The sequence below is a fragment of the Lytechinus pictus genome, unplaced genomic scaffold (assembly GCF_037042905.1).
Source record: "Lytechinus pictus isolate F3 Inbred unplaced genomic scaffold, Lp3.0 scaffold_19, whole genome shotgun sequence".
In the NCBI taxonomy this organism is placed as follows: Eukaryota; Metazoa; Echinodermata; class Echinoidea; order Temnopleuroida; family Toxopneustidae; genus Lytechinus; species Lytechinus pictus.
Window position 1 is genome coordinate 3,159,090 of NW_026974140.1, and position 24,991 is coordinate 3,184,080.

General features: G+C 36.8%; 1 protein-coding gene across 1 annotated transcript; it reads left to right on the forward strand.

The window, feature by feature from the left end:
* Positions 1-600: 600 nt before the first annotated feature.
* On the forward strand, positions 601-23,725 carry LOC129261196 (uncharacterized). Its single transcript, XM_054899258.2, has 6 exons — positions 601-669; positions 12,866-13,063; positions 14,727-14,878; positions 16,673-16,939; positions 20,438-21,543; positions 22,989-23,725. The coding sequence occupies exons 1-6, from the start codon at positions 601-603 to the stop codon at positions 23,624-23,626; spliced, it is 2,430 nt and encodes an 809-aa protein (XP_054755233.2). The 3' UTR covers positions 23,627-23,725.
* Positions 23,726-24,991: the final 1,266 nt, after the last annotated feature.

The following is a 24,991-nucleotide window of genomic DNA, read 5'->3' on the forward strand; positions in this document are numbered from 1 at the left end:
CTGGCAAGAAACACATATAGCTGAGGTGGAAAAAGGGGGTTAGAGAAAGGGTGAGGGAAACAAAGGAGAACTGCAATATTGTCATTTAACCGCACGCAGTGTGGAAGCAAAATTCATATATATAAATTTAGAGCAAGAGTGAAGGAGTTTCTCTTTTGAGAAAAAAAAAAAGAATAAAAAAAAAAACACAAAGCTACCTTTCTTTCCTTTCCTCCCTTCGCTTTTCCTTTTCTTCTCTCTTTTTTCCCTTTTTTTTTTTTGGGGGGGGGGACGTTTTTGGGGGGCGGGGCGACCACCCCCACCGCCCCCCCCCGGCTACGCGCCTGGTCGGAACAAATCGACTATGACGATCGCATCACACAACAAAATTTGGAACTAATCGGCGGGTAAAAGAGCCGCCGATTAGTACCTCCGGCCCCGATCGGCTGCCCGGTCCAAATCGCCTATGACACCTGCGCCTAGCTACTCACACACGTACACACACATGTTCGGCATGCGCTGCCGCAGTGTACTCGCTAGCCAGCAGTATTGAAAAAGTCCCGGGAAAAGTCACCGCGCTAGGCACATAAATAAACGCTAACCTAGCTTTTTTCTTGCAAAATGTCGAACATTGTGTTGTGCTCGCATTCAGAAGCAGATGCAGATCCTGAACAAGTACGCTGGTTAGAGGTAAGTTAATTTACTCTTGAGTTTAAATCAAAGATGATTATCGACATCCGAAACTAGGCCTAGTAGTACCAGTAGGCCCTAGTAGTAGTACTAAATACTTACTAATACTAGTATTTAGTAATTATTAACAATTGTTCTTGATGAAGTTGATCATGATTCCATGAAGACATATGAGACATGAATGCGAGACGCGTGTGAAAACTGTGAAACTGAAAGCAAAGAGCAAGGAGTGAGAAAGTTTGGCAAGAGTTCCATATGCACCCCCACTAAAATTGAAAATGAATACCGGTAGGGCCTACAAAGGCTACATGGAGAAGGTTCAGAATAATAATATATCTAGCCCTAGGGCTAGTATTATTAGTAAGTAGTATAGAATATACCGGTAGGCCTATATGATGTGGGAGTGGAAATACATACCAAAATCATGAAAATAGTCCCAGGGGCAGGGTCAGGGAGCTCCAGCCCGCTTTGCGGGCCGCGGAGTTCAGGGGGGCGTTTCATGAAAGGACTTGTCGGACGTTTTATCCGACAAGTCCCATTTTATCAGACAGTTACCATAGGAACAGTGCCTCTCAGCCAATCAAAATCATGGAAAGATGTCAGATCTGACAACTTGTCGGATGTAAATATTGATGAAACGCACCCCTGGAGTCGTCCGTGTAATATGAGGCACACATATACTCTCCAAAATGGGGTAGATTGGGGTCACAATAGCACTCAAAATAAAAAGGGGAAAAATAAATTATGCACTTATCTCGATTATATGGATGAAGGTCTATCTATATCGTGACACAGAAATCCTGACATCGAGGCACAAACTGGACCCTCAAAAAAAGGAAAAGTTCTGTCTCGTTCATTCTCCTGTCAAAATTGAAAACAAAATGGCCCATTGATACCGAGAATGAACGCGACAGAGGTAAAACTTTTCCTTTTTTTGAGGGTCCAGTTTGTTCCTCGATGTCAGGATTTCTGTGTCACGATAGACCTTCATCCATATAATCGAGGTGTGCATAATTTAGTTTTCCCCTTTTTATTTGGAGTGCTATTGCGACCCCAATCTACCCCATTTTGGAGAGTATATGTCTGCCTCGTATTACACAGACAACTCCTGGGCTCCAGCCCGCAAAGTGGGCTGGAGTTCCCTGGGTTAACCAAAATATGGCTTTATTCCGTCAATTTTCGAGCAGGATCTCGTTCGTGCAATTGTCCATCATCTTACTGTTTATTTTGTCAGTAAAGTACTAAAGGCCAAGGTCTTTGAGTTAGTGCTGCAAGTCAGGCGCCATGTTCGGGTTCGGTTCGGTTCGGCAAGGTTCGGCAGAAATTTGCCGAACATTGGTTCGGTTCGGGGTTCGGTAATGATAGACTGATAAAGCTATAGTTCATTCAGGTATACGTAGCGTACCGGTAGACAATTTGTACTTGATTGACTGCATGTGCTCGCGTGTACCTCTGTCACATCAAACCATTTTATCTCTATCTTGACATGAAACTATGAAAGTTATAGCTCGCTCAACGAATCAACTTTTATCTCGAATTTGATTATCTGATGACAGATTTATTGGGTAACTCACAGTTCTAAAATGGCGACTCTTCCTAGTCGTCCATACCTGGACCACACTTAGCTTTGGATACTTGCCAAATTAACTACGCTCGCACTCGTACCAGCTAGGCGCAGCCAGCGCATGCAGTCCCCTTGTAGCGGGACTCTGAGCTCATGAATATTTATATATACAGTCCGGCCAAACGTGATTGGCAATTACGTCGGCCAGCGCCAGTGCACTGAACTGTAGGCATAGTAGTGCCAGGGGCGTGTCGAAGAAAGCGTGCTTATGTAATGCGCCTTTCGCTAATTGGCTCGATGGGTGAACTAAACCACCAATCGCATGTCGCTAATTGTCGCATCGGTACATACAGCCACGTGCTTTGTCTGCTCGCGAAACTCGGCTCACTGATTGAAGAGCAATTCCCGAGATTTCTATGATTTCATTGCCTTTTTTTGGTCAGATTTCATTCGACCATGAACATACAGACCAAGTGGGATGCAAAGTTTTACGACTGCAATGGGACAGGGGGAGTAGAGTGATCATCGAATTATTTATGGTTAATTTGAGAAGTTGATAAGAAAGGGAAAAAAAGTAAAGATTGGGGGTCATTTTCCCCCAAGAGATGAATGTTTCCGCATGGCTTTATCTTCATTCAACTTGTCAACGAGGGGAAGGGGATCTTGCTATATGCTATACCGTAATCATTCATGAGTGTTTGATTTTTATTTTCATCTGATTGTTAATAATAAAAAAAGATAACTTCACCTCATCTCATGTCTATATTATTTGTTTTGCGTCTCTCCTTTCCATCTCTAAAAGTCACTCACTTTATTTCCCACTTTCACTGGATCTCTCGTTTTCAAAACTCTTTACTTCTCTCTAAAATCATGAAAACTAGACAGTAGCGAGCCGACACCTCAATAATAATGTCAATCACCTCAATCAGATATTTATTCTCCGCCGCAACAATACACGAGTTACGATCTTAATCACATCGTATCGTAATTCGTAATAATAATGGTACTTCATCTTTCACTTTCAGTTTACTGAGCTCGTTCATTCAAAATACTTTCAAACAAGAATCTTGTTCGCCACCTTAAAACAACAATATTTTAGATAATTAGATTTAACCAATGAACACTCATACAGTTTTGGTTTTCTTTACCATGCTTCGGCGATTCGGCCACAGAGCGAGAGATGATGAAAGCCAGTAAAATGATTATAAGCTCGCGCAACATCATTCATCGGATCTCCTTTCTTAATCAGGGCCGTAAAAACCACAATGTCAACATGAAAATGAAAACAAAATCTAGTAACCGCAAAATAAGCGCATACTTCCAACATACAATTGCAAAGAAGATTAAATAGAGAATGCGCAAATATAATGATTAGAAAGGGTGTAAACTTATAAATTTATTAGCTGAAAGCCGTTTTTTTTTTTTTTGGCCGAACTTCCGAACCAAGTCTTAGTGTTCGGTTCGGTTCTGTTCGGTTCGGAAGTGCCATGTTCGGCGAACTACCGTTCGGTTCGGCGGTTCGGCTACAGCACTACTTTGAGTTTGACTGTGAGTCTAGACTAATTGAACTATCGGCTGATAATCGTTAAAATACCCCTTGAATATCAGCGCTTCTCGCTAGCATACAGGGCCCTGGGAACGATTTTTTCAGTGGGGGTGCTGAAATTTCTCCTCTAAGGAGGGGGGGAGGACACAATGGAGTTTTCCATTGTTTTTTACACACACACACACACATATATAATATATACATATATATTTTTATAAATATATATTAACTTTATTCTTATAACAGAACATAGATATATAACTAGATTTTAATTCGTCATGCGGACGAATTAGGTGGTCTGTCGTAGAAAGATAAATACTAGTAGATAAACATACATAATTATTAAAACAAATGAGTAGATATAAGATTGAAAGATAAATAGACAGTCGGATAGACATACATATTTAAACAGATAAACATAGGAAAGATAGATAAATAGATAGATGGAGAGATAAATGATAAGTGGATAGATTGATAGAAGAAAGGTAGATAAATTATCTCTTGATATATAGATAGACAGATAGATCGATAGATGGATATAGATACAGTCCGACCTCTCTTATCCGGACACGTTGGGACCAGCACCAATCCGGATAAGGGATTTATCCGGATCTGGGAGACCCAATATTAAATACACGCAGCTGCCTCCGCAATAGAAGCTGCACGTAGTCTATTTAGTGGGCATACACAGACAGTATTCACTGCAGTGTCAGTGCAAATTATAGGCGGTATTTTTACGGAAATAAAATCGATTGGTGGCCAAAACTGTTGGATAATTTACCTGCTCAAATGATTGAGGTATAAATCGAGCATACTTCGAAAGAAAGAGAATGAATGACTCGATGAAACTAAGTTTTACAATAAGATCATCGCGGCGGCTATTGCAGCTTCGCAATGTCAGCCATTGTTACACTGACTGTAGGCTTAAACATGATAGATGGCGCTGTCCGTATTGAGGCCTAGCGTTAGCTAGTGAGACATGTGTTGTTTTTCCCGGGAAACAAAAAGAGAACGTGATGAAATGTTTACATTGCGCCCCATTTTCCTGGAAAATTATCCTGCCTAAGTTCTTTCGGTGATTTGGGTGAGATATTTTCATGAAAAATAATGTTGTTTTAGGTAGACTATATTGAAAAATATATGTAATCAAAGGGAGTTTGCCTATAGGATTGAGTTAAGATTGCCATCTCAATTTACTCACGTACTAGATTGAATTAAACAAAAAAATCTCGGCAAATGTGCGTCCGGATAATAGAGAGATCCGGATAAGGGGAGGCCGGATAAGAGAGGTCGGACTGTATATCTAAACACATAAATATGTATTAATAGATAGATAAACAGATAGACATTAGATAGATAGATAGATAAATACATGTAGATAGATAAGGATTGATGACAAAAATTACAATGATGATGAGGATGATGATAATGATTGATGACAAATAAGATGATGATAACGGTGATTATGATATTGTAACATGACCGTTTGTACACTTCAAAATCATAAACTCTTGCACTTCAGTCTCCTATGCTCTCCTGTAAATTCAATCTCCAAAGCTCTCCTTACTTTAATTAAACTAAAATTATTAAATTGAAGATAGGGTGAACACAGAATAAATTAGAACTTAACGCGATGAAGTCCAGATCAGCACTGACTTTACTTTCCAATCTAATCTTCTGGGAAGTTCTGCCAATGTACCCACATTGGATAATCATAGAAATCAACCAATCAAATACAAGGAAAATGGTATGAAGTATAAAATGAACTAACCCTATTTAAAGTAAGAACCAATCAGAGAATAGAGAAGGGTGATCATGAGTTAAACTGAATCCTAATGAGAATTAAACAATAAGACCATGTGGAGTGGAAAGCTAATGGAAAACCAGGAAGCATGACTGAGGGGAAACTGAATGAAAGAATGTAATGCAATGAACCTGTGTTGCTATGTGAGATGTATTGTGGAGATGGAATGAAAGATGAGATCATGACATTGTATGTGGATTGTGAGGATGGAAAGAAGGATGAGATGAGACGAGTTGGAATGGAAATAAACAAGTCGAATGTAAACAATAAAGTATGGAAAGCCAAATGTAAGAGTACAGATTAAATAAATAAACCTAGCAAAATTTACTGTTTCATAAGATTCCCTCTTCATTAAAAATGTCCTCATTTTTCAATATGCACTCCAAGTTTTTAAGTTCCAATTCATGTTTTCTCTCTGAACTTTTTTCTTTCTAGCATGAATTTTTTTAACAGGCCAAAAATTCAAGAGGATAAACAAAACTAATGAAGGAACCTTAAATTTCAACTCTTCACAGTAACATCAATAAGTCATTACTTTTGCAACAATCAGCAGAACTGCCAAATGCATGTCCAAACCCAATCTATGTAATTATTACTTTCTTTTATAGCGGTCGTCCCTAAACAGACGATTTCAAAGAATGAAAAAAAATATATATATTTCGACTTCGATATTTCTTTCGAAGAGAAATAAGAATGATTCAAATCAGTATTAACTATTACCAATGGCCATCTGACTGTTAGTTGCAAAAGCACAAATAGTAGTATACATGTATAGACAGCATATTGTTGTTGCATGAGTATTTTTGAATATACAATTAGTTTTCTTCATTTTTTTTTTCCAAACTTAATTTATTTCTTGCGATATTTGTGAATTTAAATTTAAAAAATCACATTTTTTTTCTCACAAGTATTGAAAACAAATATATCCTTAAAAGCTATGCTTGTCCAAAAGGAAAAAAAAATACATACAACAAACTGCCGTGAGCGAAAATGGATCATGCATCAACAAACAAATTACCAACTTTGCAACCAATCTAAGTTTTGTTTCGTGAACATTTTGTCCTTGCTTTTTTTTTTTTTTTAAGATTCAAATTGTCTTAACAAAATCGATTTCCATTCCATTTTCGAAACATACTGTTTCATGTTCGATGGAAGAGAGATAAAATCTTTTTTTGTTTGTTTTTGGTTTCATTATATTTCCAAAATCAAGTATCCATATTTGATATTCAACGAAAACAATTATTTGCTTTTTTTATGTGTGCAAAATCAAGTTAATCAATAGTATGGCTAGTTGCAAAAATGATATTTTCAAGAATATTCACATAAATATGTACTATGAATTCTGCAACTGAATACTTTCTAGATCAAGATTTGAATTCTTGTACGAAACAATCCAATCTTCAATATCATTGCATTTTTTGGTTTGTTTTCGAGAGTGACTGAGAGTAAATTTTCATGAAATCTACATTACAATCAAAAGTATTGCCAAACAATCTTTTATCCTTTGATTTGAAGACATTTTTAACATTTTTATATACACAGATGGACAGACAGAAAATATATTGATATATTTATTGATAGATAAACAGATAGAATAACATATTAAACAGATTTATTAGATATTAGATAGACAGACAAATAAACAGACATAATTATTTAAAAAGATCAATAGACATTAGATTGAAAGATTAAAAGATAGACATACATATTTAAACAGATAGATGGATAGTCGGATAGATAATGTAGATAGATGGATTGGATGATATATAAAATATAGGTGGATAGATTGATAAAAGATAGATAGATAAACATACATAATAATTGAAACATATAAATAGATAGAGAGAGAGAGACTGAGAGACGGACAGACAGATAGATTGATATAGAAAGATAGACGTATTCAAACAGATAGATATATATTAGAGAAATAGATAGATAGATAGCCAGACAGACATACATATAGATAGATAGATAGAGACAGGCAGATAGATGGATAGATAGATAGACATATTTAAACAGATAGATATATATATATATTAGACAGAGAGAGAGAGAGATCGATAGATATATAGATAGATAGATAGATATACAATGTAGGTAGATAGACAGACAGACATATGGATAGATAGAGTGAGAGAGAGAGAGACATATTGAAACAGATAGATATGTATTAGACAGAGATATAGACAGACAGATAGATAGATAGAAAGATAGATAGATTTATAACATAGATAGACGGATATGATTAGATAGATATAATATGAAAAAAGTAATTATAATCTGTTTTATTTTGCAATATTTTTTATTAGAATTCTTTTAATTGATTGTGTGCAAGATAGTAAAAAAAAAAAAAAAAAAAAAAAACATGTTCACCCTCGGAATCGAACCCCTGCCCGCATGACTGAATGAGATGCAAGTCTGACGTCTTACTGATTGAGCTAAAATATTTGCCATAGACTTTACACGTATGCAAAATACGAGAATCTCAAATCTAATTTTGCAAGTGAAATACGGGCATGATCCCGGCATCTGATCGGAAAATGAAGGCAACATTTGCGAAAGCTTAGAATCTCAGGTACAACATACTAAAAGCTCAAGGATAACTGACAAGAAAAAATGGAGATATGGCTCACGAAATAGAGGAATGTAGAATTTAGTTTTGAGAAAAAGTCATGTCCCATATAGATTACACGCAAAATGAGTAAAAATGACATGCGTTTATTGTTTGCAATTTTTTAGGATGATCCGTTTATCAAAATGAAAAATAAAGGTAATAAATCAGAAAGAGTAAGACCTAAAAGCTACAATATATCCAAAATTGGGCAAAAATTGACCAATATTCACGGAGTTAGAGCCAAATTTTCATAATTATAATGACGTCATAACACGCAAAATTGATATTTTGACTTCCGACGCCATTTTGATGACGTCATAATATACGTTACGGTCAAATGAGACATGAAATCATATGTATTTTTCATACTCTATCGAAATATGAAAAAAAATTGGGGGTCCCGGTTCGTTCTGAAGATCTACAGTGAATTTTTAATAGGCATGTTTTTGCCCATATAGAGCCTATGGAAAGAGCTCGCGCGCACGCGGGCTGCAAACTTTAATGGGTGCGCATTCCCTCATTAATGATCGTAGAGAGCTGATCGAGGTATCAATTTGATCAGAATTATATCAATAATAGATACGCCTAGAAAAAAACAGCAAATTTATGCTGCGTAACGCTGTTACGCACGAAAACGCGCACACATACGTGCACACGCGCAAAATGTTGAAATGCTTAAAATGACCTGAGACGTACCCAAAACATTTTATAGGCCATTTTAAGAATTTTTTAGCTTTGACGCGCGCGTCGTGACCTTAATATGACCTTTGATGGCATCGACAGTTGACCTTTGACCTAAAGTTTATTTGATGTAAATATGATTGGCTATTGATTATCGTTATGTAGATATGATGAAAACAAGAATTTTACAAAATGGCGCGTAGATGACGTCATCATGACCAAATGACCTGGAAAAGCTTACTATGCCGTCTCTATGATAGACTCTATACATGACGAAAAATTCAGCAAAATTGATATAGCCGATTCGGAGAAAAGTTGGCGGCAAACATAGGTGCGAAAAATAAATAAATAAAGAAAATTCTGACGAAATTAAGAGGTGATCTGTCATAGACAGACCACCTAATTAGATAATTCGAGCGCGAAGCGGGAGCTATTGTTTTTGGAAATTTCATGTATTTTGTCCTGAAAATTGAACATTTTGAACAATCTTTGTGGTCCTGAACAAGATGCGTATGTAACAAATAACTGCAAGCGCGATCAGCGTGAGCAGATATTTTCATTATACGCCCTGGCCTGATCGTTGCAGTTACCCATGAAGACGATATATATATCAGCAATCAAATAATGCGAGCACGAAGCGCGAGCTGAAAAAATTTGTCATTCCGACCTAAATACTGGACATTCTAAGCACTTTTTGTAATCGTGAACAGGGTAGGTATATAACTATACAATTGATGCGAGAGCGGAAACAAAATTGAGATTTCAGACCTAAAACGAGACATTCTAAGCAGTTTTCTAATCATGAACAGGATAGGTATATAACTATACCACGAGCGGAAATAAGAATGAGATTTGAGACCTAAAAACGGAACATCTTAAGCACTTTTCTAATCATGAACAGGATAGGTATAAAGAAACAAAATTGAAATTTCAGACCTAAAAACGGGACATTCTTTGTAAATCAAGAAAATGATATGGGTAATTGGATATCTTCCTACATTAATAATGTGAGCGCGAAGCGCGAGCTGAAAAATTTGACATTCCGACCTAAATACTGGACATTCTAAGCGCTTTTTGTAATCATGAACAGGATAGGTATATAACTATACAACTGATGCGAGCGGAAACAAAATTGAGATTTCAGACCTAAAAACGAGACATTCTAAACACTTTTCTGATCATGAACAGAATAGGTTTATAACTGTACAATTGATGCGAGCGTAAAGCGCGAGCGGAAACAAAATTGAGATTTCAGACCTAAAAACGGGACATTCTATTCATGTTTTGTAAATCCAGAAAATGATGGGTAGTTGGATATCTTCCTACATTAATAATGTGAGCGCAAAGCGCGTGCAGAAAACTTTTGATATTCTGATTTGTAACTTTATAATTTAAGCATGTTTAAAGGGGTACTCCAGACTGAATGTAATATGGTTTGAACAGATAAAGAAAAATCAGACGAACAGAAGAATGAAGATTTGATCAAAGTCAGACAATGAATATCAAAGTTATTGCATTTTAAAGATTAGCATTATTCCGGTGAAACAGTTTTAGGCATGTGTTCATTAATATTTAATGAGCAAAGTGATGATGGCATATCCCCACTTGGTCTTTTGTATTTTATTATATAAAATAAGGTTTATTCAATATTTTCCCTTCAAGAACCAAAACAATTGACAACTGATTTAGTCCATTAGATATTCTTTGCTGCAACTTATTTCATTGTAAGGGAGACATATCATTCACACTGGTATGAAAAAATGAAACAATTTTGATTCATGTAATAACATAAGAAAAAGGATAGTGGGGATGTGACATCATCAACCCACATTGAATATTCATGATGACATGCATATCACCGTTTTCACAAAATATTGCTAAACATTAAAATTGAATAACTTATTTTGATAAAATGTATTTGATATAAATATTTTCAGCCCAAAGTACCCCCCCAAAACAGGCTGCGTATCTGAATAAACATGCGTACGCGTGTCTAGGACTCTAGATTTAGACCTAGTATCTGGGCATTCTAAATACATTATTTTGTTATAAAAATCAATAATGTGAGCACGAAGCGCGAGCAGAAAATATTTAATATTCCGATCTGAAAAAGGGTTAATTTAAACACTATTTCAAAATCTGTGTCGGAAAATTTTGAAGGGGGGGGGGGAGGTTTCTAGTTTTTTTTCTACAAAATGTTCATTTTCATTACATTTCTGTCATTTATCATACCTACCAGATTTCCAGGAGGTGCTGCCTATGATAAATAACACACGCAGCACCCCAAGGAAAAATTTGGGGGTGCTTCACCCCCAGCACCCCCGCTTCCCAGGGCCATGGGGGACTTGTAATTGTTTGTACAAAACATGGGCGGTCGGGCGTGCGCACACTTGATTCGACATAAAACCTGGAAGTTTCAAGTCCAACCACACCTGGGGATGTCCCTCCCTGCTATCGAGGAGTGTGTATGGTTATCACGTACCGCACGCGACCAGGTCTGTATCGGAGTGCCGGAGCTTGGTTGAGTCGCGTTAGGAGGGCCAGGAATATTGGAATATGTCAAAGACAGTAGTAAAGGATTTGTGATTGTCGGATGTGATAATTATGTACATTATAACATATTTAAAAAATACAGGGGGAACCTTATTTCGTGGGGGTGCTGCCTATGGAAAACAATACACGCAGCACCCCCGCTTCCCAGGTCCATACTAGCATAGCAGGAAGAGCTCTTGACTGCAAAGAAAAGGAAGTGAGATCGAGTCCCATCTAAGGTAAGCAACAGTAAAAAAATGAGACAAAAGTCTGAAGTGAACGACCTGGAAGTCTCAACAATCTTTTGTTATTTTTTGTGGGGGGTGCATATGGAACTCTTTCCAAAAGTTTAGTCACTGTATAGTAAGAAATAAGATGAATTTGTATGTTTCGGTCATGATTATTTGTTGCCTTTGTTACCATAAAGTGCCACAGTTTGTCACTGGTTTTTGAGAGCGAGTATTTGTCCCCCGATGGTTCAGATAGGTGGAGCGGAGGGTAGCGGTAGTGAAGTGTAGTGGAGCCTATACGAACCATTGCCTGAGCTGAGGTATGCATGCCCATGCCATGGCAGTAGGAGGTACAGAGTATGATAAGGGACATAAAGTTACTCACTTTGTTTACTACCGATTAAAAACCATGCCAATTTTAAAATTTGAACAAATAATTTTTTACTTTCAAGACTATTTTGTCCAGGGTTGGGTTCAGTCAAATGTATTGCTGTACACACGCGTGGGCGTGGCCAAATTATTTCCAAACACCCCCTTAACAAGTATTTCTCTGTGTGCAAAATAACCCCCTAAACAACTTTTTTCGCGGGCTTTATTTACACATTTTGACCCCTAAACAAGTTGTTGCCAGATTATGACCCCGGGGAAAAAGCTTGGGGAAAAAAAACATACCCTAAACATGTTTGGCTAGTCTTTAAATAAAAAGCTATGGAAAAAAAATACCCTAAATACGTTTGACCCTGCGATTGAACATTGACCAGTTTTTCAAAACTACCCCTTTTTTTGAAAATCTGTGTTTTTTATACCCTTAACGAGTGCATGCATGGCCCGCGTCCAAAACTGAAAACACACCCCTTTAAATGCGTTTTTTGATCACGCGTGTGTACAGAAATATATTTGACTGGCCCACCCCTGACCGGTGTGATATACATGTGACTCCTTTAGTTAAGGCGTCAATGCAGAGTAAAATGATGTGCATATACATACATGTATGTAAAGCTCTCTATCAGTCAAGTCTAAATGTATCGCCAGTAGCGTACCGTGAACCGCAGGAGACAAAGCATTGGGGGGGCAGTGCATTGTCTGTGAACAATGCTTTGCCCCCCCAATGCTTTGTCTCCTGCGGTTCACGGTACGCTACTGTGTATCGCGCTTTGTAGATCTTCCTCCCTCACCGTAACGTTACTAACTTTGAAAAAAAAAATTGTTTTACTTCTTCTTGCAGGAACTCTTGCCTGACAACTACAAACATCACATATGTAATGTAAAAGTAGAAGAGGAGGGAGTAAAGGTCACATTGAGGTTAGCTGTTCCGAACGAAGAAGGTGCTAAAGAATGGCTGGAATCCATGCAGAAGTCGTCTTTGGCAACTTTTCGAGTGGAAAGAACTCATCCCTCCTCTGGTGAAAAGGTGTTGTACAAGGTGTGTATAGCTCTTTACTCATCACTATAGTAAGACTATTGTTGCTACCCATTTGACATGTTTTTGAAGAAAATGGCATGCCTACTAAAGGCTACTAGTGCAACTTTAAATCTAGATCTACAATAATAATGGGTTTAGATTTAATAATAATAATACCAACAATAAACTGAAAATAATATACCCTGATAGCTTAATAAAAGCAAAACTAATTATCAGGGAAGAAAATTTGTTTTTTGTTTCCAGGGCTCTTTTCTTTCCACTCACTGAAAATTTTAGGGGGCTACTTTTTGATTTTCTAGGGCTCTTCCACCTTCCAGGGCTACAGTTTCTCAGGAGCAATTACAATTTTTTTTTGGCCAACTTTAAGGGGTATCCGGCTTTCCGCACTACTGTACAGGCTGATTAACAAGATGCATTAAATAATCTTATATGATTTAGTCTTCTTCTTTTGTGTGTGTGTGTGTGTACTGTGAGTGACTCTCTTTTCAAAAGTTCCAGTATAATCTATGTAGAATTGCATGCATATACGTAACCAATGTTTGACGAATGACTTCACTCTGCTGTAGGTTTGTGGAGAGTGCAAATAAAACATCAGGTTGGTGCAGCTCGCTTGATAGACTATAGAAAACCAGACCCGTATAATCTAATAATTACAAGCGGGACATGCTGGCCCGTCAGGTTTGAATCACGTTCTAGGTTTACCATTTGCACCCACTCAATGAAACGTGTTTACTTTGCCACGAGTGATATCCCCACACTCACATCAGGAAAAAAAAAGGACAACTAAAGTTAGAGTGAATTTACTTCCGAAATCGTGGATTTAATCCACTTTTATTCTGCAGTTCAGAGGGTGAGTGGCTAACCACGATCACGAAATGGGTCTATGAGTGAGCTAGCTGTGCCGATCTCAAAAGCATTGCGCAGTAACACTTGGGGCCAATTTAAGAATCACTGATTGCAACAGTGATCATTATGATTCACGTGTTATACACTGATACACCATGTGCTGCAAAAACAAGCTCCTCAAATTGAAATTAAATTGCAGGATAGCAATCTGAGACATTTGTCGTGGTGATACAGTGAAACCCATCTGTAAAGACCACCCATTGGAGACAGAAAATGAGGTTTTAAATGATGGGTGGTCTTATAATCTGCCAAGTGGCAGCCATCTTGGATTTGAACAGGTTACCGTGGTGATAAGTGGAAATTAGTGTCAAGAGTTATTCCTCGACTTGAATGACCTCAGAAAATTAGATTTATTTATCAATTTTTTATAACTTTAATGGATCAAATTGTCAATGTTTACCCCATGCTTACTTCATGCAATTTAGCTAATTATTGAAATTCATGTATGCTAATAAACTGAAGAATTGGCCAGAGATAACCACTTGAAGCTGAAATGTCTTTAATAGTCAGATGTCATAGAATTATAAATTATGTTTGATGTCTTTGGAAAGATGTCCAGAAGTCAGGGGATGTGTGAACAAATAATGTTTTTTATGACTAGTTTATAATCGCTGGCTACATGTTATACACTACATTTCAAGAATCAAATTTGTCCATGTACCAAGTGTAATTCTTTCAGCCCTTTTCAAATTTCAAATATCCAATTTCAAAATATTACAATTTGTTTATAAATGCATGCTTTACATTCTCATTTCAGAATGATTTTCGCTGCCAACATAACACCAAACCAAGATCAGCAACAGCTGATCAACGCAGGGGGTCAAAGAACACATCTTGTCCAGCGGGCCTGAGTATTGTTGTGAAAGTCAACACCTTTGAAAGGTCAGACGGGAGAAAAAGGAAGTGCAGGTAATTTACTTTTGCGTCCATTCTGCACAGGGTAAAATTGTACTGTTTGTAAATGTTTGTACCTTATTTGATTTTACTACTAGTCAAGTCAATCCATTGTTTGACCTGGATAAATTTGCCAAAAATTATATCTGTTGTATAAACAACAGTATGTATAAAAAAGGATCGATAAGGAATTAAGGGGAAATATGGTAATTTGCAGGGATAATTTTTTTTCTCATAGGCTAACATGCTTACAGAATAATATGGACTGTGAATTTACATGTATTTTACATGCTATGCACTGATTGGTCTATTCTTGGGTATAATGTAAATGCATATGTGAGGACTATGTTAATTTGATATTAGGAAACTTGAGTGAACTATCATCCTTATTTTGGAGAAAATTTCAAAATATTTAAATTTTATCTCTAATATCGTAAAGAAACAGTAACAGTCTAAAAGTGTTTCTAAAATTGGTAAATAATATTCTACTACAAAAATACAATGTTAGCATGAGGTTTGAATATGATTGAAAACTTGAAATATTTAGATATTTTGTCAAAAACCTAGTTTAATTTCAAAGTGTTGCCATAGCAACAAAACTTATTTTGCCAAAATATGGCCTTAAATAAAGGAAATTCAGGGTGAAATCAACCAGGAGACTAAATGTATTTATATCCAGACCCGAATACTTGGTTATTGTGTTGCAATTAATGAAATATGCACGTATGACCTAATTTCTTCATTTACACTCCTTATTACAGTGTTACAATGTGAACCTATGATTAAAAATAGCATTTTTTATTTCTGCAAATTACTATAATATTTCTCCAAATTCCCTTTTCTCCTTTTTGTCTCGCCTGAAACGAAGTTCGGTAGAGACCTACATGTACACTGTACATAATTATCACTTTTCCTGTTGGTCTTTTAGTCCATTAGTCTGTTTGAAAATGTTAAGAAAAGTTTTTGTTCAACTTCTTTACTCTTCTTCATTTCTGCATCAATTAAGTTCATACTTGGTACATATAATCCATGGGTAATACCGCATGAGGGTGATGAGGTCAAAGGTCATCTATTGGTCAAAAGGTCAAATGATTTGACGTCATGTCTAATAAAAAAATATATTAAAGTTTTTGTTCAACTTGCTCTCATTTCTTTATTTTTCATTGCAATTTTATCCAGGTCAGGCTATCATCATCTATTAATTTCAATTCACAATTATGTTATAATATGTTCATTCACCCTAGCTAGTTATATGATGTGGAAAAGAATAAATACCATTGAACAAATATTAGAATAGCCTGGTACCTTATAAGGGGTCTCTTGGTAATGTTACAAAAATGGATATGCAAACAAAGTCAGTGTCGTCATACAATTTTTTACTCCCTAAAACGCAAGATTATGTTACCTCAAACAAAGTGTTATACGGAATCGATTTCAACTCTAGTGTGATGATTATGTTTCAGCCAATGATTGCATCAGTTGGATTCTTAATATTGTATTAGACCCCCAAAATTTTGTTGGTATACCTGCCCTTCCAGGGTTGATAATGTTACAATTTGTCTTTGCAGAAATTACATGGTTGCCTTGAAATAATGAACAAAATAAAATTTGAAAAAAATATACACTTTGTGATTTAATGTATAAAGTTATCTCAGTCTGTAACTTTTTTTAAATTACTTAAAGTCACAACTTAAAACAATCCAAGCATATTTACAGCACATTTTTTTCAAAATCCCATGATATGAATAATGGTACATTCACATGATGTAGCCTGTATGACATTTGCTCTCTTGCGCTCTCTCTCTTTAGGTCATCTGATCCTCATATGCCTGATCATCCGATGGTTGTGAAATTCAAGTCCACACATAACCACCCTCTTAGGACGGCAGATGCTTTGAAGCATAGGGATGTGAGTGAAGACGTTAAGGAAAAGTTCCTGGATTTGTTCAGCAAGGGCTACACTCCTTCAAAGGCACTGGCACTGCACAAACACGATCTTCAACTCCAACACAACGACAACTACATTTTCGTCAGTGCAGATAGAGCCATCACACCTGATTTGCAATACACTTACAGGTTAGTAGATAGAATGGACTGTTTAGTTCAAAAGTGTGTGTTCAGTGTGTGATCTAATAATCCATTTTTATATTCATAGTCATTGTACTTCTGCACACGGCAGGCAATAAGTTTGTTTTCTCATAGATCACAATTATGACGGCCATGATTTGGAAATGAATTAATCTAGAAGATACCTAGGTTTGGTTATTAAATCAATTTAAAGAAACAAAGAAAATCCCCAAAAAACAATTTTAACCAGGTATTTTACCACAGAAGTATACACAATGTTTAATTATATGAACAAACTAAAAACAATACAAATTTAAATGCGTTTTCAGCCTGTTTTATATTAAAAATCCCCAAATTGGTTGAAAATTTAAAAGCATGCCTTTTGTTTTTGGTTGCCATGGTAATTGTGATGTTTCAATACTATTGATTATTATAACAAATTGATTCCAATAAGGTTCTAGGAAAAGTCACCAAATAAAAAAAAAACGGGTGAGAACTATAGGAGTGGCGTATAGATTAATGGTAGGTGGGGGGGCATTATGCCCCCAGGTCTCTTAACTCTTACTGTGCCAATACGAATACCCCTTGACTGCCAGGGGTATTCGATGGAATCCTAAATTGACCGAAACGTGAGCAGCGACTGATTTTAAAACGGTCATAATTTTTTACCCGTACGTTGTATAATAAAACTTTCTACACATGAAATGATGCATGGTTCACGGGCTTTATAATCGTGTTATTATCTTTCATATTCGCGTTTGGAAAAATTGAGAAAATATGTAATATTTTACATGTTTTTTTTTCAATAAGTAAAACCTAGAAAATAATGATTTCATGAACATTTCAAAGAGTAAATAACCTGAGGAATTGTAGAGATACCAAGAAATTACGAAGATAAAATGAAAGTTCAATGTTTAACCTTTCAAATGACGTATCTATTTATGAAATTGAACAAACAGAAATAACGAAAAAGTATGCTCTTTTGAATGAAATACTATTTTGCTATTCAAGTTATTTCCTCTGAAGTACGAGAGAGTATGTATACAGGCATTGTCTTCGATCAAGTGACCAATCACAGCACAGCTGCGATCCCCACGCAAACACACACAATAATATATTAGTGCCATGTATCTTCAAAGTGCGGCCAACCATACCCTTTCATTCGTGTAGTCTTCAAAATAAGACTCTGTAATTTTTTTTATTCGTAGTGTAAAAAACAAAGTTATTGCCAGTCAGAAGGAGACAAAATATAAAAGAACTAAAGATGATATATTGAAATATAGATAAAGAGGGGTCGGACAGATTCAATACTTACAAGTTTGGGGTATAAAATCCCACAAAATAATATGGGCGTTCTTGGCAAAGTGCACAGAAGTAAGAAAAAAAAAGTTTAAATTTTTTTGTGAATCAAAGAAGAGGGAATGCAGATCAGTTACAAACAAAAAAATCAATACAAATTTTCAAAAATAAAATAGGCCTATTTGTTCTGTATTACTGGTCTGACCAAAGTAGCCACCTGTTAACATTCTACGTGAGTACATTCTTTTGTTCATGCCACCAAGTCATGAACAATAGATGCCCAGACTCTCTTTCATGAGGAATCTCTAATCCGCGCTCCCTCCTGACCTATTATCTAAAAGAAGAGTAATTTAGCACAGGATGTTCATAGAAATCGGGGCTCACGCGTGTCTTTTGATTTGACTTTTGAATACTTTCAAAGGTTCCGGTATTGATTTCTTATGGGTGACCCAGGTAAAGAGAAAACAATTTGCCCCCCTACAGAAAAATCCTGCATCCGCCCAGGGCCTCCCCAGCTCGTAGCACTATCCATGGTAAAAGAAATAATTTGTTCAGATAACATAGTGTACAATAATATGCGTGGTATAAAGAATTGTAATATTCAACCCGTTATCATCATTATCATTTCCATTTCTACTCTCTAAAGTCGATTTAAAATCCCCTTGATAGTGACGTCAATGATGCAGCAACTAACAGGTCGGTCTAATCGGTTTTGTTAATGTATCCCTTTCTTTCTTTTCCTAAAAACATCTGATATCACTTTATAAACTCCGTTTACTTTTTCTCTGACCAATGGTTTGATTTAGCAAAGGAAAAACATCCACCTTGAAAAAAAAATAATCTTGAGACGAATAAAGCGGTATTATCGGCCGTTTTAATTATTACATTTATTTTTCTGCTTCTTCCTATTTAATTCGAGGAAAATATTGAACGATTCATCTTTTTTTGAGAAGTTTGAATATGATATTGATAAGCATAACAATCATTTTTTTAATGATTTGGGCAATAAAAACACAAACGAATATGAACCGTTATTTACCTGATCTTAAGTTTATGAAGAGAGAGTTTGGCTGCAGAAGGAATGCAATTGATATGATTACAACAATTATTTTTGAATAATAATGATGATGATGATGATGATAATTCTGATGGCAATAACATTAATAATAATAAAAAGAAGGTGAAAGAGAAGAATAATGATAAAAATAACAATAAAAATAATGATAATAATGATTATGATAATAGTAATACTAATAATGATAATAATGATAACAATAATAAATGAATAAATAAATAATGAGTGTGATTATTGCAGTGCACAGACGAGAGTTGGAAATGACAGCCTTCTTTACTCATATATTTATAACGAGAACATTTTTGTGAGAATGCTAAAAACAAAGTATAAGACCATTCCCCCGCCCCCTCCCCCACCCCCCCCAAAAAAAAACTCCCAAACCGTGCACATTTGCAGGCAGAAAAAGCCTTGACATAAGAATACTACCATACGGGCCTGCAAAAGACCCGATCGATAGCTCATGAATATTCATGTAACAATAGCGAATGGGCGAGTAGTGTTGGGTGAGGAACATCGTACCGCTCTGTCATTGGTCAATTCCGAGCTGAATGCCTTCGCACATTCGCCTTTGCTCTGCCCATAGAAGTATGTGTATTGCTACACACAACCGTTATATCACACGTGTCTATAGGGGAAATCTTGATTCAGATCGCGGCAATATCCGAAATCAACTCTTCAAAATAATGATGCAAAAATACAATTTTACTCAAAAAATGTCTATGTAAACCACTATTTTTTATATGATAAAATGAATTGTGAATTAATTGCCAGTATAACAACATTAAAAACACAGAATATGGTGTTGATTTTCTGGCTGTAAAATTGGTTAAACAAAAAAAAATATTTGGGCACGTATACGTGCCAATGGCACTAGAGGGCTAGGGCACGCATAGCTGCCAATGGCTCTTAAAGAGTTAATAGGCTAAGCCTTGTACCATGGAGAGAACCCTAGTGAAAACCTAATTGCTCTGTACTTTAAATATTTGTTTTTGCTAAGATAACTGACATCAAATTACAGCCCCAGTTTGATTGTATCCAGCGAGGGGATGCAACACTTTGCGTTGTCCTTGTGAATTGTGTTCCTATATTTTCTCGACATGTGGCACTGAAATTATAGTCTTTTATTCTTTCAGGTTATACTACCAGACTTTCAAAAAGGAGTATAGTGAACCCAAGGGAGAAATTGCCCTTAAGGAGTTGGAGAGGAGAATCAAGGATGGTTTGCTTGGGGATGATGTAAAATTGTCCCTTGTTGGGCCAGGAGGATCACAAGCGGCCATTGCCATAGTTACACCACTGATGAGACGCGTCCATAAACTAATAAAACATTCTGGCGAAGTCGTGTTTATTGACACTGCATGTACTGGGAACATGGACCGCCAAGGATGTAGAGTTTATTCGCTCTTGACGCACAGTTGTTGTGGAGGACTACCACTTGGAGTGCTAGTTACAACTAGTGATAGCACAGAAACAATGACAGAGGCACTGAATTTGTACAATTCAGTATTGGATGACAGTGCGTATTTTGGGCGTGGGAAATCTGGGCCTGAGCTCTTTATGACAGATGACAGTACGTCGGAACGGCAATCACTTCATGCCGTCTACCCTGATGCCACTCTTCTCCTTTGTGTCTTTCACATGCTTCAAGCATTTTGGCCTTTCTTGTGTGAAGCTAAGAATGCAGTTAGGAAGGAAGACAGGCCACATCTGTTTTTTTTGTTGAGGGACATGGTGTACTGTGACACTGTTGAAGCATTGGAGGCAAAGCATGAGGAAATCATGAAAGACAAAACCTTGGAGACATATGCAAATGTACGTAGGTATTTGGAGAACATCTATGTCAGAAAGATGTCATGGGCTGTGTGTTACCAAGCTGACCTGAATGCCTGTAACAATAACACAAATAACTTCGCAGAATCTGCCATGCGCGTAATGAAGGATCAGATCCTTGAGAGGACCAAGGCCTATAATGTGATCCAGCTAGTGGACTTCATTGTCACAAGGCTTGAGACATATTATGAAAGACGGCTTATCGATATATGCAACAACAGATTGGACAGGGTGCTCCAGTCTCGATTTCTGCCAAGTATTGCTACTGGATCAGAGATTGATCCCAACAAAATCGTGAGGCTTGAGGACAGTCAGAATGTGTTCTTGGTTCCTAGTGAGACAGATGATACAACAACATACATGGTAGATACTGCTCTTGGTGTGTGTGATTGCAGGAAAGGAATGGCAGGTAAGGCTTTCAATTTCGTCACCTCTGTAAACCCAGAAATGTTTGTGCGCCCTAGATTTGACAGGAAATGTCTTAACCCTAATCCCATTGGGGAGGGGGCATTATGGCCCCCCTGTCATTTTTTTTTTGCGTACATCTAGACCAATCAGAATTTTGCACTGAGGGGGGGGGGGGCATAATAGCCCCAATGGAATCTAGTCCGATGGGATTAGGGTTCATTACAAATGTATTTGAGTTAACAGTACTTTAATGAGAGCTTTAAGATATATTAATTAAGCTGTAATTAACCCAATCTGGACTGGGGGCATCTTGGGCATCAAAGGGCCTTAATCCGTCAACACTTTCATAATTTAACTTGGGATTGCAAGGAATTTATGTGCGCTGCTCCATGACATTTTTTTTGAAGCCTTACTCATCATTTGAGACCACATTTGCAACAACCAGGCGTACAACAAGAAAAATCACTTGAATCTGTGATCTTTTGTATTAATTGTTATTTTTCAGTTAATTCATATTATATGCTATTTTGTTTACTGTTTTAGCATTGTTAATGTTTGGTTTTTGTTTGATTATGCTTAAAAAAGTGTTTGCATTATTATTTTTAGCAAAATTCGAATGTGTCATTTTGTTGCTAGTATAAAGTGCAGTCGACTCTCGTTATAAAAAAAATCCTTGTGACCAAAGAAATTACTTTATATCGAAATGTGTTATACATGTATCAGGGTTGCCAAAAAATAAGATACAAACAAAATTTGAACTTAAGGACTCGAAGAATTACTTTGTTTATCTGGATCTGGATGTATACGATGCACGGCCCTCCTGGGCATAAACGCATTGGGTGACTTGACCTGACTTTTGCCGGGGCCGGCAGGTGCAATACACCAGGTGAACACCCTACTCTTTGACGAATAGTGTATTGGTTTTAACGTGCATCACAGGTTGTGACTCTCCTACACATGGAACATGCGTCCTTTCCGATGGACGGAGTGTTTTCCATCTGCATTCACACCTGCACTGAATACAGTGGTGAGGCATGCTAAACACACAACACTATAGCATCAGATTTTTTTTGTTAGACCCGTGTCGGCATGAGTGGGACTCGAACTTCTCACGTTGAGATCTACAATCTTTTTATCCGAAATATGCGCTCTAACCCACTGAACTACGCTGCCTCCCATTTATAATGGGAGTTTGTTATATCAGTGTTCTTTATAACGAGAGTCCACTGTAATTGGTAAAATACATGCGAGCTTAATTAAGGAATGGGTTGGGGCAGTATTTTGCAGCAGGGAACCAGAGCCCAGGTGGAAACTTATATGAATTAGAGTCATCCTCTCAATCACATGTACTGATGGGCCTCCATAGCTCTGTATGAGTATCATCTGATATGACACATGGCTACTTTGACAAGTTAAAATTAATGTTCTTTCTCTTTGTCTCTACAGGTGGCCCATGTAAACATCAATATCTGGTTATCAAGAAGTTCAACATCCAGTGCTGCTGGAACTTTATTTCTGTTAACGATTTATCAATGAGGACACTGTTGTACGAGGTGGCTACAGGCTGTGCAAATGCCCCAGAAGAACGAGCGGACACCAACTTGATAATGGAGTCCATGAACAACTCAGCAGATGAAAATGATGGTGCTGACGATGATGACGACAGCATGGAGTCAATGAACGATTGGGAAAACAGAAATGATGGAGCTGACTGCACAGATGTGGAGATGTCAGACAGTGGACAAGATGTTGTGACGAATCCACGGCTAGCAAGTTTACACTTGCAACGCTCTCTTCGAAGCCAAAGGCAGTTCGGTTGCACATCAAAATCAAGTGCTGAGGAGAATGGAAGTGACCCAATACTCAATGAGCTAAACAAGGCAGTTCTTGCTTTACAACAACGCTACAAAGGAGACAAAGAATCCTTTCGAAGACCTGTACAAAAATTCACCAAGAAACTTCTGGGTTTAAATTCTGGAACCAATACTCGATTAGCTTCTGCGCTTGACTGCTTTGGCCGTTACTCTGGGGTGGGAGGTGCTCTGGGCAAGAAAAAAAAGAAAAGAACCAAAAAAAGTCTCTGAAGATTCTAGGAGCATCTAGGAGAAAGATGGTTGGCGGTGGCAGAAACTGCATTGGTGCTGGCAGACCATCAAAGGATTGATTGAAAACCAGGAAAGAAACTGCCTATCAGCTCTCACCGTATGCCTAGACCCAAAGCACAACATAACATTCCAGACCTTCATTTTTGAGGAGCGCGATCGCGCCGGTGTTCCTACCGCGCTCCTAAAAAAAAATGAGAACAAAAAATCGTGCTAAAAAAAAAAAAATTGCTAAAATTTCACATTTTACATCTATAAATTCCTGAAATTGCCATCTATTTTCCATAATTCCTTGAAATTATTTTGATTTAGTTGAAAGCTATCAGAAAAATGAAGAATATTCACCTCTTGCCGACTCTGTTTTGACTTTAAACTTGGTAAATATTGTAGTCCCATATGTAGATTTTCATGGCAACACCATGGAAGTCTACATGTGGGACTACAATATTTACCGAGTTCAAATCAGAGTCGGGAAAGAGGTGAATATTCTTTATTTTTCTGATAGTTTTCAACTAAATCAAAATAATTTCAAGGAATTATGGAGAATAGATGGCCATTTCATGGATTTAAAGATGTAAAATGTGAAATTTTTGCAATTTTTTTTTTTTTTTGAGCAGGAGCGCGATATTTTGTAAACGTTTTGACCCAGGCCTACTTTCACCACAGATTAATTAATAGCTACACAGCTATTGCATATACGATGTTAAGAAAAATCTACAATTTATCATACATGTATTGTATTGAATTGATTTGAGCTCCTCAAGGAGAGCGATTCTGAGGAGCTCAATTGAGCTCCTCAAAAAAATAAGGAGAGCGATTTATTGAGCTCCACGAAATTATAAACGTGAAGGACCGACATTCCTGAATGTGTTAAAAACAACAAATTTCTTGGTATAACAACACTGTTGTATTATTTATAGCAATAAATCGAGGGCAGTATTGCATAAATTTATTTTACAGACGTCAAAGAAAATTACAATGTTTCAACTTACCCCGCGTTCCAACTAACCCCGATCTCCCCTATAGTTCAGTAGTGGTTTTGATTTTCAAATTATATTCAAACATTCTATATACAATGTATGTTATGAACTATCTTTCATTTTAGCAGTTTAAGAAACCATCACAAAACTATAGACTGCTGTTGTGCAAAAAATACATATTAAAGTGAGTTGAACTAGTTATGAAATTTGTTAAATTATGTTAGATTAAAGGGATGGTCCAGGCTGGAGATATTTATATCTCAATAAATAGAGTAAAATTCACAGAGCAAATTACTGAAAAATTTGATCATAATCGGATAACAAATAAGAAAGTTATTGAATTTTAAAGATTTGCATTATTCCGGTG

What these genes read in the sequence shown, in the direction of transcription:
- LOC129261196 (XM_054899258.2), top strand. Translation starts at nt 601, where the DNA reads ATGTCGAACATTGTGTTGTGCTCGCATTCAGAAGCAGATGCAGATCCT. An exon ending in GATTTGCAATACACTTACAG is followed by an intron (nt 16,940 to 20,437) that starts GTTAGTAGATAG and finishes TTATTCTTTCAG; the next exon opens with GTTATACTACCAGACTTTCA. An exon ending in TTGCAGGAAAGGAATGGCAG is followed by an intron (nt 21,544 to 22,988) that starts GTAAGGCTTTCA and finishes TTGTCTCTACAG; the next exon opens with GTGGCCCATGTAAACATCAA.